At 53.3% G+C, this 12,790-nt stretch overlaps 1 protein-coding gene across 2 annotated transcripts; it reads right to left on the reverse strand.

Annotated features, from left to right (window-relative positions):
* Nucleotides 1–121: 121 nt before the first annotated feature.
* On the reverse strand, nucleotides 122–12,145 carry Lamb2 (laminin subunit beta 2). 2 transcript variants are annotated; one of them, XM_010615600.1, is made up of 33 exons: nucleotides 12,038–12,145; nucleotides 11,872–11,957; nucleotides 11,573–11,745; nucleotides 11,354–11,489; nucleotides 11,202–11,275; nucleotides 10,622–10,810; nucleotides 10,468–10,531; nucleotides 10,034–10,236; nucleotides 9,824–9,944; nucleotides 9,329–9,517; nucleotides 8,967–9,146; nucleotides 8,746–8,858; nucleotides 8,408–8,487; nucleotides 8,191–8,323; nucleotides 7,865–8,023; nucleotides 7,659–7,786; nucleotides 5,431–5,563; nucleotides 4,900–5,092; nucleotides 4,682–4,825; nucleotides 4,238–4,469; nucleotides 3,989–4,152; nucleotides 3,684–3,908; nucleotides 3,377–3,594; nucleotides 3,172–3,268; nucleotides 2,711–3,083; nucleotides 2,436–2,620; nucleotides 2,124–2,365; nucleotides 1,697–2,045; nucleotides 1,181–1,388; nucleotides 956–1,097; nucleotides 700–876; nucleotides 452–611; nucleotides 122–371 (listed from the first exon to the last, which is right to left on the reverse strand). In XM_010615600.1, exons 2-33 carry the CDS (start codon nucleotides 11,954–11,956, stop codon nucleotides 235–237), a joined length of 5,406 nt encoding a protein of 1,801 aa, XP_010613902.1. In that variant the 5' UTR covers nucleotide 11,957; nucleotides 12,038–12,145; the 3' UTR covers nucleotides 122–234. The 2 variants fall into 2 exon arrangements, with proteins under 2 accessions (XP_010613902.1, XP_010613903.1); XM_010615601.1 differs by having other exon boundaries at nucleotides 12,119–12,135.
* Between the last annotated feature and the right edge of the window lie 645 nt (nucleotides 12,146–12,790).

Below are 12,790 nucleotides of genomic sequence, written 5' to 3' on the forward strand. Positions count from 1 at the left end.
GGAGCAGGCGTTCGGGATGGGCAGCGCTAAGCCCGCGGATCGAGGAGGAGGGGCTGCGGCGCTTTGTCCTCTTGGAGCTCTGCGGAAGGGAGGCCCGTCCCAAAAGAATACAGACAACAAACACAGCTAGAGTTCACTGATTTACTGGCGCCTTGCCAGGCGGAGAGCTCTTTAATGTGTAGGCAGACAGAAGCGCATTGTGGGGTTGGGGACAGGATAGGCCCTTGGCAGGGGTCACTGGCAGGTGTTGTAGATCTGGACTTGCAGGTTGATGGCTTGAAGCACACTGCGCATCCTGGCCTCCAGCCCGTCCAGCTGAGCCGCCTTGTCCTCCAGGGCACGCTCGTTCTCTTCGTAGGTACCCTCCAGTTCTTGGGGGTGGGGGGTAGATATCAGTTTAAGAATCTTTCTCCAATCCTACCTGCCTCCTACCCACCCACTCCTTCCTCACCCTGTAGTCGCTGCAGCTTGTCCTGAGCCGCTTGCAACAGGCCCCGAGCCTCATCCCGCAGTTGTTCTGCCCTCACCTGTGCAGCTAGCACACCCTGGGCCTTACGTTCTGCCAGGGCCTTCACCGTTTGGTATTGATCACCCACTGGGCCCTGCAGCAGCTGTGGATGTAGGGCAGTCTCAGGGAAGAGACCAGTGGGAACCCAACAACTTCCCTTACCTCCTCCAATTGGCTCTGCTCTGACCTACCTGCTCAGCTTCCTGGGCACGAGTGTGGGCACTGCTTGCTGTTTCTTCAGCTGTAGAGGCTGCCAGGCTATTTCCTGCCCATTTTAGTTTTAAAGCCTCCAGGAGAGCATCCAATTGCTGAGCCCGCTCACCTACAGAGCTCAAAGATTGCTCGGCACCTGTCATCCTCTCCTGTACCTGCCAAGAGTGGGCCCAGAGTTAAACAGATCTATGGCGCAGGCTCACTCACCCTACTGATGTCCTAGCGAGAACACACCTGGTGCAGGGTCTGCTCTGTGTTCTGTGTGTCAACCATTGCTCTCTGGATGGCACCCTGGGCAACACCTTGTGCCCGCAGGGCCTCTTCTAGTGCTTCCTGTACTGTCTCTGCCTTCTGTTTCTCACCTTCAGCCCAGCTCCTGGGGAAAAGAGAGAATTAGGGTCTACAGGTACCAGGGCAAGGTGTTAGGTATAGGGGCCAGGGGCCAGGTTGGGGTCAGACCGTGCCCGCTGTGCATCCTGCAGTAGCTGCTCAGCCCGACGTACATCCCCTACAGTACGTGCCAGGATTGTATCCACATCCGCTAGGCTCCGGACCCGCTTTGCAATTTCACCTGCCAGGTGCTGGATCTGCTCAGGTGAGGCTGGGATGGAGAGCTCTAGCACCCGCATGGCCACCATCTCAATGCTATCAGGATCCGCCCCCTCCTCTATGGAGACAAAAGGCAAAAGCTTATGGAGAGATTCTCCAGCATGAGTATGGAGATACAGTCTTGGGGTTGTGGACTCTGAGATTTGCTAATAGGCATAACAATATAACCAGGGAAAGGGACTATACAGGGGGCACAGACTCAGCAATGAACATGTACTAGGGGACCAAGTATGGGCAAGGACTCAAGGGCCGGACATGGGGTCCTAAAGATAGGTCTAGCTCAGGCCCTAAGATACAAGTATGAACCTAGAAAGACACACAGATAGAGAGGAAACAACCACATAGCCTGGGACACAGGAGGCTCACGGCTGAGGAAGTCTTTCACACTCTGGATAAGTTCTCGAAGCTCCTGGTTGGCCTGCTCCACCTGTCCCCTGGAAGCATTAGCCTTTTCCAGGGCTGCCTGGGCCCACTGCTGTGCTTCGCCTGCCTGCCGACGAGTCTCAGCCACTCGACTGAGGATGCCACCACCTTCTACCAGTGTTTGCCGTAGCTCTGCCTGTGTGTGCCGGGCCCGCGTCAATGCTAGGTCTGCTGTTGCTGCTGCCCCACTGCAGCTGAGGCCCCCACAGCGGGGCTGCCCATCCTCATCCCGACAGCCGGCACCTCCACAAGGGCTGGTAGCACAGGGTTCATCCCCTGGCGCCCCACACACCTGCCAGGCACAGAACAAGTCAGGGATCTGATGAATGAACACCCATACCATCTGTCCCACCCCACACCTGCACCTCACCAGTTCATTTATGCCTGTCAGGCTCAGGGTACGAGTATGGGCAGAGAGCTCACTAAGTGCCTGTTGGTTAGCTAAGTGCTTGTGGCTAAAGTCTTCCTTCTGGGCATCTATCAGCACTTCTGTCCGATGCCGGGTATCTGCTGAGTTGCTCACAGGGCTGGGTACCAATAGGACTGAGGTGTTGGCACGACGTTCTGCCTCTGCAGACTGGCTGTGGGCATGGCGTATGCTGTCATAGGCACCTAATTTGGACAGAGTCAGGCAGTCAGCTGAAGATCAGCCCTGGTCCACTTGCCTAATTAGCTAACTTACCCAGGAAATTTGAATGCTTGAGCATGTCCAGGTGTTGGCCAAGCTGCCGCAGTGTAAGATTAAGTGCAAGCCCATCTCGTTCAAGACCACTGAGTGCATGGTTGGCATTGAAGTTTTCATCTTGCACATCAGTCAGCTCTGCCTCCAGCTGAGTCAGCTGTTCAGTGGCCAGCCCAATTTCACGCCTGTATCAATGGGAAGTGTGTTTAGAGAGGCTCTAGCCCTAGTCCACTAGGCCTCTGCCCCATCCCATGTATCCTCTGACCCATCCTCACCGCAGATCCTCTATGGTTTCCACAAGTTGTGCAGTGGAGGCAGCTGAGGTGTTGCGAGCACCCACAATGGCCTGCACCATGCCCAGCTTCTCCTGAATGTGTCGGAAACTGCTCTCAAAGGCACCCAGCACTCCTGTCTGCTGCAGCTCCTGAGCCCATTGTTCCAGGCGTCGTGTACGAGTAGCCAAGTCCTGCACGATGCGGTCCCAATCCCCAAAGCATGCATGGCAGGGATGACAGGCGGGAAAGACACCGGAGAAACCCCGGGCACACTGGTCACAGCGCACACCAGACACACCTGGACGGCAACTACAGTGGCCAGTGGAACGGTGACACTGAGGTGTGTCTATCCCTTGAGGGTCACAATCACAGGCTGCAAGAAAGGGCAGATCAATGAGCTAGGGCCCCTGTGGAGCATCTTGGGAGGTCCTCCATCCATCCTGGCACCCCAGATGCCTCACCACGGCACTGTAACCCAGGGTTTCCCCAGTGGAGCTCTTGGCACTCAGAACAAGTTCGCCCACCGAAGCCAGCATGACAGTGGCACTGCCCTGTGAACTAGGGTGGGAACAAAACAAAGCTCAGAGCCTGTACCAGAAGCTAAGCCTTTGAGACAAGCAAACAGCTGACCCCATCTACCCAGGGATCTGCAGGAGGGCTCCATACCTCATTGCAAGTGGGGCTTCTGGCCCGGGTTAAGTGGCAGGCACAAGGCTGGCAGCCACGACCACTGGTAAGATTCCAAAAATTGGGGGCACAGCGGTCACAACTAAGCCCTTGGACATTGGGGAGGCATGGGCACTGCCCACTGCTTGGATCACAGTGGCACTGGTCAGTAGATGGACACTGCTGGGGATGTGTGCCCAGAAGGTTGCAGGTACAGCCTGTGCCAGCCAAAATGAACACAGTAGTCAAGGGAAGCACAAGCAGTAGAACCCTACTCCCAGCCTTCCCTTCCTGTACTCATACTCACGGTGACAGCTCTGTCGGGCAGCCTGTCCATGGAAGCCAGGCTTGCAATGTGCACAGTGTGGCCCTTCTGTGTGGTGTAAACAGCGGATGCACTGCCCCGTGCGAGAGTCACAGGCATCAGGGTCTGTGGGGTCTATGTTCCCACTGCACTCACAAGGTTGGCACCTGCCACCTGGCCTTGATGGGTCTCCAAAGTGCCCAGGGGCACAAGTGTCACACCGAAGTCCTGCCAGTAGTCAAAGGGAGGCACTCAGAGTTCAGCCAGCCACTTCCCACTGATCCTGTGCCTACCCGCTACCTACTCACCTGTGTAGCCTGACCGGCAGTGGCACACAATCTGCTGGGAGTACCCATCTCGATGGCAAGAAGTAGCAAAATTCTGCTGGCTCCCGGGGCCTTCGGGGCAGGGGCAGGGACGACACTGGCCCCCATATGGTAGTCGTGGATCCCCATGGAAGCCAGCAGTGCACCTGCAAGGAAGTTAAGAAAGAGAGATATGTCATCCCTAGGCAACCTGCCTACCCACCAGCCCACTCACAGCTGTTTCAAGCTTACCTTTCACAGTGTTCTCCTCCTGTGTGATCACGGCAGCTAAGGCAAGTGCCTGTGTGGGTGTCACATTCATCTGCATGCCCATTGCAGACACATGGCTGGCAATTAGGGAATCCCCACTGGCCATGTTGGCAGCGGTCACAGTGAAGCCCAAAGGCACCAGTTCGGCAAGGACACTGCCCAGTAGTCCCTTCACACAGGCCACTGAGTGCTCCCTCAGGGCTACACTGGCAGGCTGAGGCAGAGTAGAGGATAGGCTGGGGAAGGTGCTCTAAAGGGAGTCTGGGCAGGGTGAACATGGGAAGGTCATGGGATGGAAGAGAACTTAAAAGAACCCAGGGTTAAAGAGAATGAAGCCCAAGGCAGTTAGAAAGATCAGTGGAAGAAGGAGAGTAGTAGTGGAAAGGGGAGAGAGGAATAGGAGGGGAACAAAGGGCAGGCAAATACCTTGACAGCCTGTGGGACCAAAACCATAGTAACCAATGGCACAAACGTTACAGTGGCGCCCAACCACTCCAGGTTTGCACAGGCACTGGCCACCGTGAGGGTTGCACTCAGAACTCAGAGAACCTTCAGGGTCACACTGACAGGCTGTGGGATGCAGGAGGGCCAGGTCAGGCTGGGGCCTCACCTCTGCCCAACTAACCTACATTAGAGGTACTTACGCAGGGCACCATTGTAGATCAGGGTGGACAGGCTGATGAGAAGAGGGGCACAGGCCTCAGTGGGAGGGGTCTTGATGGGCATCAGACCTTCCTCATGGCAACGATAGTGTTCAAAGGTGGCACGGCGCTCCAGGGCAGTGGCATCGCCAGCACTAAACATCTCTAGTGCCAGTACACGGGGCAACAGCACCAACTGAAGGGAAAACCAAGGAAGAGTGCAGCTCAGAGAGGAGACCACATTGGCACTGCCAGAGCATTTGCCTTTGCAGCTCTGTGAGCTTGCCCATCCCAATACCACCAGGATCTGCCTCTTCTGTCATAGATCCCACCAGAGGTCACACTCACAAGCCCTACCATCTTGGGTGGTGTGAGTAAGTATTCACCGAGTTGCTCAGCAATAATCCCAGCACTTAGGAGGCTGAGGCAGGAAGATCACTGTGAGTTCAAATCTAGTCTTTGCTACATAATGAGCTCAAGGCAGCCTAAGCTACAAAGCAGGGCCTTATCTCAAACAAACAAAAAAGAGTTCACCGAATCAATGAGCAGGCCAGTTTCAGAGTAGGGGATCTCAGGCTGGGCACGTCCCCCTGTTCGCACCAGCTTCAGGTACAGCCTGTAGGAGATGCCAGGCTCAAGGCAGACAGGTTTGGGAAGCACCATGTACCTGAAGGCAAATGGAGACAGGTATAAAAAGTTACCCAAGTTTCCTGTACCCATCATCCAGGGCCTCTCACACCCTACTCGGGTCAACCAAACTATTGGCCAAGGCAGGTGGGTCAGACAGCTGCTAGGCACTCAACAGCAAGTCTGTATAGAAGATTCTCATAAGCTGGGCATGGTGGTGTATGCCTTTAATCCTAGAAATTGGGACACTGAGGCAGGGAGGATCATGAATTCAAAGTCAGCCTGAGCTACACAGCAAGACCTTGTCTCAAGAAGAAAAAAAAAGACAAAAAAAAAAACACCATAGGATTCCTATAACATGACTTTTGGAGATGGATCATACACCTGAGCAGACGAGACTCACTGGAAACCTTCACACAGCCTGGCAACCCCACAGCACTTCCCTGGCATGAGAACCTACCAATTTGTAATTCAACCACCAATTCATACTTCCTCTGACCCCCAACTTCTAGTCCTCTTCACTAAGACTGCTTCACTTACTCTGTCTCCTTCTCCATCTCCTGGGTTATGGCACACATGTTGTTGTGTTTTTCTTTTAAGATAAAAGATGTTAATGTATGAGTGATTTTTCCTAAACTGAAACCTTAATATTCAGGCTTAATTGCACTATTGGCACTTTGTGATAAATAAGTGTATTTGGGGTTGCAGTTTGGGTGCTCAGTCTCTAAAAGGTTCACCATTACTGTCCCAGATCATTCCCCTCATCCTGCAAAACCATACTCAGGCTCCTCATCCTCCTTCAATCCCTTGAGTCTTTCCCTAGGTGCCACATCATCTCATCTTTGTTCTACTGTCCAATAAACCCCCAAGCAGAGACCACTGTCCTCACTACCATCCCTCCAATGGGACTTCTGTTCATCTTGTGCTGAGGTCATGAGTGACCTCCATCTAGCTAAACCCAGTGGCTACCTCTCTCTTACCTAACTCCAGCAGTGAGCAGCACGTCATGAGTTTACTGTGCCTTCCTCTTCAGATACCTTTTTCTGTTAGCTTCTGAGCCTCTGCTCACACACCTAGCTACCACTCAGCCCCCTAGTTCCTCCTTTCCTATTCTCAAACACAAGTGTACCCCCAAAGCTTGCTTCTAGTCCTCTTGCCTTTCTCTGATAATTTCATTGACTCACTTCTTTAATACCGAGTACCAAATTTTTATCTCCAATTTATCTTCTCCCAGTTATTTCAACCACAGAAATCTATCTCCCCCCACTGGCCTGCTCCATGTCTAAGCATCTCAGCTCCTTCCTATGACTCCATCTCAGTAAAGACCTCCTCCCCCATCCAGATGCCCAGACCCAAACCTCAGTCACCTTTCTACCTACTTTCCCTGCTCTATACATCTAAACCATCAGCTCTATCCTAGGCCCTCCATAGCCTTTCCTTTTTTTCACTCTCTCTATTATACCTCTGTCCAACTGACTGTCACCTGGCCAACTCAGCAGTCTCTGTCAGATCTTCCAGCTTCTACCTTAGCCCTTTAAATCTATTCCCCACTTGGCAACTGGGGAAATCATGTTTAAACACAAGCCACAGTTGGCAAAATGTTTGTAATGGATACCTCCAGGTTTATTATGCTATTCTCCCTATGTATGTACATATATGAATGTTTACACTCTCAAAAATCCAAGAAAAGAGCTAGAGATGCAGAACTTCCCTAGCATGTATGAAGCTCTGGGTTCAGTTCACCACATCAAAAAAATTGATAAAAAGATACATAAAAAAATACTACCCAAGATGTAACAAACAGTAACCAGAGCAGCCACATCCCTGGTTAGAGTACTTGATGCCATTGCCCTATAACCACTACCACCACTGTGAGCCCTTTCTATAGTGACACTAGATAATTTCTCATTAATCCTTGCATTGCTCTCTGGACCTTAGACCCTTGAGAGAGTAGGCTCTGTTTTATTTCCTTCCTGTAACCACAGCCATGCCCTATAGTGCCTGGCAAACAGCACTCAGGATGAAGCATTCGAAGGGAGGAACAGGTGAATGATCAGTGGAGTCTTCCAGGGCCCCAGCCTAGAGCTGGTGCCACAATCCCCCATCACTACAGATGTTATCACTGGTACCCTCACCTAACGTCTGCTTGAAGAGTTCCTTGGATGTGGTCATCATTGGGCAGCACATGTCCACACGGGCTGTGGGCAGCCACAGAACTGGGACGCTGTACAGTCAGTTCTATCTCTGCCCACTGCTCAGGGACCTGGGGAAAGAGGATAATGGAGGAAATAATACTCCCACATCCAGAGGTTCGGGTCCAATCAGTTATCACGGATCTGACCTGAGGCTCCAAGCGCAGCAGCAAATCATAGTCCATTGCTTTTGGCAAGGAGGTCACCAGGAATTCCAGTGTCTGACCTTCCCGCAGCCGCACAAAGCCTGGGCCAGTCCAGGAGGGAGTCTCCCGGGTAGCTGCCAGATGCTGCACCATGTCAAGCACCTGGAAGGCAGTAGAAGAAGGGATGGGAACTCAGATAAGGCATTATCTTTTCTGCTATAGGCAGCCCAAGCCCCATTTCTCCTGCCAAGACCTCACTCAAGTATCCACCCTGTACAAGAATCAACCACCTCTCTAGCCACCTCCCTAGACCACACAAACCCTCTTACCTGCCCTCTGGCATCCTCAGCCTCCCAAGTTAGGTGGTCCAGGAAGGGCCGGAAGTAACCTGGTTGCACTTGCTCACAGCGTCGCCCAACCATATGTGGTCGGCAGTGGCACTGACCTGTGGCCTCATCACACCTGAGGGAAGTTGTGGTTACTCACAAAAGAACTCCTCTTCAGGATCTTTCCACGCCCCTCCCGGGGCCCCTTTACAATACTCACTGAGGATCCAAGGCACCACCTACATCACAGTCGCAAGGACGGCAGCCGTGCAGGTCATGGCTCAGACCCCAGTGGCCAGGCTGAGAGAAAGGGGTTGCTGGGGGCCAGAAACAGACCCCTTTGCCACCCAGCAGGAAATCCAACCACATCTCTCAATCTCTACCACCCTTTGGTGAACACACGGCCCCCAGACTGCTGGTCTGTGCCCTCAGCCACCCAGACCTAAGAATCAAGACTGGTTCTCAGCATCCATTCACTTGGGCATGAACATTGCCCACCAGCCATGTTCTCTGAGGACAAGTCCAAGACCCCAGCATCCCAGGACCCTCCAGTCGCACCAGGCAGCGGTCACAGCTATGTCCAGTCACCAGCCGCTTGCAGAAACAGGTTCCAATGTTGGCATCACATTGTGTACCCCCAGACACTACTCCCCTTGCGTTACATTGACAACCTGCAGGGAAGAAAGCCCATCCATTGGCCCATCTTAGGTTCAGTTGAGTCAGGAGTAAAAGACCAGGGACTAAAGGTAAGCACAGGAGTTAGGGCAGGAGGTACATACGCTGGCAGCCTAGTGGATCACTAGCACTGAGCCCAAAGAAGCCATCACGACATCGCTGACAACGAGGGCCCATGACATGTTCTTTGCAGCGACACTGGCCTGAGACCAGCCCCAGTGTGGCATCATCATGTGAATCACAGAGACCACCATCTTGGGAACCCATAGGATCACAGTCACAGGCTAAGAGCAAAAAGTGATACAAGGTCCAACATTAGTTCTCTCTTAATCACCCACCTGGATCCCTGGTCTAGTTCCACACCAAATACTCCACCCCAATTCCTTGTAACTTGGACAGCAATCTGGCTTCCCAGTTCTTGCCCCAGGCTCAACTTTCTCTCCCTCATCCCCAATCCCAGCCTCACGGCGGCACACAGCTGGGTCCCGCAGGTCCTTCATTGGGTCACGGTAGAAGAAAGGTCGGCAGAGCTCGCAGCGGTGTCCAACTGTGTTGTGTTGACATCTGTCACACACACCTCCACTCACATTGCCAGATGCCAGGTATATGGCCATATCAAAGTGGCAGCTGTGGGTGTGCCCATGGCACTCACATTCTGGAAGGAGTGGGGAGAGGCCATGTGAGGAAACAGGTCCTCAAGGTAAGGGGCAGAGGTGGCCCTAGTGCCACCTTAGATCCCTGCTACAGGTCAAAATTTGTGGGTGGTAGCTTAAGGACTTTAGGGCCTCAACATCATGCTGGATGGAACCTTAGCCAGAACAGAATATAGAAGAGGGTTGAGGGGGTCATCAAGATATCAAGGCCTGGATACACTCTCAGTTGATGAATTAGCTATAGGTTCTACCTAGGGAATAGCCAGGCTGTAGCTTTTTGGGGCTAACAAGGCCAGAGCCTCACTCACTCCTACAGGCATGACTGTAGCCATCCTCAGCTGGTTGCCAAGGCAGGTCATGATAGAAATCCTGACACTGCTCACAGTTGAGGCCACGAGTGTTGTGTTTGCAGACACAGGCCCCATGTACCTGTGGAAGTAGGCAGGCAGGTTGTAAGCATCATCCAACCACACCTACCCCTCTCCTCGGCCCTATCCCAGCCATTTGAAGCCCCTCACCATGCCCTCAGCATGAGCTGGTGCCCCTGGAGCAGGTGCACACTCTGAGGCATGTCCATAGCAGAAGCAATTGCCACGCACAACCAGTTCATAGAGGGCATAATAATATTTCTCTGGCATCTCCCGCCGTGGGTCAAGCAAGTGGTCTCCCAGTGTGTGAAGCCGAGTTAGGTTCACTCGAAGGTTGGTTATTTTCAGCAAGTCTGAATGAAGGGAAGGGTGGGAGCCAACTGGCCTGGCAGGTCCTTGAGGTCCCATACCCACCCAGGGGCTGCAGCTGCCAAGGTCACCTTGGGAGACCTCCTGTCTACTGCCACCCAATCTAAACTAGGCTTGGCACCTGCCCCAGGAAGCATCCAAAATAGTACCGAGGCCCCAAATAGTCCCCAGCCGGACACTGGGACTGTGCCAGGCTCAAAGAATGGAGCACTCACTCTGGATCCGTGGGCTGTAAGGGTCTGGGATAGGAATAGCAGGGTCTAGCACACGATAGATGACCTGGAGAGGCAGGGAGTCCATAGAAACACTGGATCTTGCACAAGACCATCCTCCTCCCTCCCTACCCCCCAGCCTGATCTCAGCCCTCACCTCGCCTTCAGTGGACGGCTCAATTTCTGAATAGCGAGACTCACAGACTACATCATCCCAGTGTCGTGGAGGGGCTAGTGGTACTCCTGGAAAGTCAGCTCCACAGTTATAGGAGAAATATCGGTACACATGCCAGGTACGGCCAAAGTCTGCTGAGCGCTCTACCAACATGGCAGCAGGACGAAATGTCTGGGGGTGGGGCATAGATGATGAGCAGGCACTAGTATCAAGCCCAGCCCAGGCTGCCCATAGCCCTGCTTGGCTTATGACTTCCCTCAAGCAGCTTATAGACAGGAGGGAGTGACCATGGAAGCCAGCCGATAATCAGGAAGGGCAGCCATCTCTGCTGAGGAGGCTCAGGGGTCATGGGGCCCAAAGAGACAAAGTCTGACCCATCCTGAGATTAAGTCAATAGAGGAGAATATGCAAAGGCCAGGAAGTGTAGATGGGGAAGGTGGGAGGATGAGAGAGCCTCCCATGCAACAGAATACAGCATGAGCTCAGAAAGCCTGGGTTAAGGAGCTGGGGAAATGGGGAGCCAAGCAGAATGATTCATGAAGCTTCCCAGACATGCAGGTACCTTGAAGGTCATAATGAGGTGTGTGAAATGGAACTCAGCCTCCAGGTCCAGCTGGATGGTGACCATTGGAACACCTAGAGTAGAAGTCGAGGTCAAGGACTCAGGCTTCTGGTAGGCAACCCTGATCAACCCATGACCACCCACAGCCTCACCAATCTCTGATTGCCACCAGGCTGCCCGACGCTGTGGTGCAAAGCTGGTGACTACATTTTGGATACGATGGCTGTTCAGGTTGTCTGGAGCAGAGAAGGGGCGTCGAGAGTCACACAGGAAGCACTTCTTCTCATCCTGGGTTGGTGGGGGTCAAAATCAGTGCCATGCCACTGCCAGCCCCACCCTGACCCAACCTCTCACCCAGCCCCTAGCAGAACCTGCAAATGACTGACGATACAATAGGGCTGGGGCCCACGTAGGCCACAGGTGGATGAGGCAGTCAGTCTGTTGGCACGGCCCACCAACAGGTCCCCTGTGGCTGGGTAGCAGCTTCCTCGAGAACAACCAGGCGCATCCAGAGAGGGGGCCTGGGCTATCGTGGTGGCCAACACTGGGAAAAGAGGGTCAGCCAGCTCAGCTATGTTCCCATCGGCAGTCCCACCCCATGAGCCCTAGAGATAACTACCCCAGACCACCATCACATTCCACACCCTGGGCCCTCACCAGGCCCCCTCACCACTTAGAAGCAGGCCCAGTCGAAGGTCCCAGGGCACAGGTTGTCCCTGCAGGCCCCTCCCTTGGTCTCCTGAGGCCCACTCCATCCTGAAGAGGAGGGAACAGGGATGAAGGAAGATGAAATGCTGGGCCTGAGCCCACCCTTCGCTTCAGGATCCAGTGCTGACCCTGCCTGTGTGGGTCCTTGGCTGTTTTCCCTCCAGGCCCTCGGGCTGGCTATCCCACGGTTAGGTCCAGCTGCCCCTCACCAGCTCGCTGTGGCGACTTTGAGCAAAGTTAGGAAGCACGGCAAAAAGGAAAGTACGGAATGGATCCCAGGCAGGAGTACAACATGAGAAAACAGAATTCCCCTCCCCTGCTCTGGCCCTCCAAAAACAAACCTCACCCCAAGACCCAGAGACTGACCAACTTACCCACATGTTTTTACTATGCCTCTTACTGAAATATTTTCTCTTTACTGGGACAAAATACTGACACCTACAAGTTAAAGGAGAAAAGATTTATTTGGGCTCACAGTTTATAAGTTTCAGTCTATAGTTGGCTGGCTCCAAGGCAGGGCAGCATGGCAGAGGAGCCTGGCAGAGAAAAAAAAATGTCCATGGCAGGGCAGGTAGGAGGCTGGGAGCAATCAAGGGAGGAGGAAGGCTATATAGCCTTAGGCCATGCCCCAATGATCTACCTTTTCCACCAGGCTTTATCTCCAAACATGCACCCAACTATAAACCCATCAATGGACTAATCTAGTATCACACACCCATTATCTAATCAACTCTCAAAAGTCCCACCTGAGCCGGGTGTGGTGGCACACTCCTGTAATCCCAGCAGTTGGGAGGCTGAGGCAGGAGGATCGCTGTGAGTTCGAGACCAGCCTGGGCTACAAAGTGAGCTCCAGTTCAGTCTCAACCACAGAGTGAGACCCT

This window comes from Fukomys damarensis, unplaced genomic scaffold (genome assembly GCF_012274545.1).
Source record: "Fukomys damarensis isolate Sample0158 unplaced genomic scaffold, DMR_v1.0_HiC HiC_scaffold_37, whole genome shotgun sequence".
NCBI classification, from domain to species: Eukaryota; Metazoa; Chordata; class Mammalia; order Rodentia; family Bathyergidae; genus Fukomys; species Fukomys damarensis.

Excerpts from the sequence above, each read along its gene's own strand:
- Lamb2 (XM_010615600.1), bottom strand. The coding sequence starts at position 11,956 with ATGGAGTGGGCCTCAGGAGACCAAGGGAGGGGCCTGCAGGGACAACCT. Across the intron at positions 9,945-10,033 it reads CAGCTCATGCTGAGGGCATG|GTACATGGGGCCTGTGTCTG; the intron begins GTGAGGGGCTTC and ends CTACTTCCACAG. Across the intron at positions 3,595-3,683 it reads TGCCCGACAGAGCTGTCACC|GCTGTACCTGCAACCTTCTG; the intron begins GTGAGTATGAGT and ends TGGCTGGCACAG.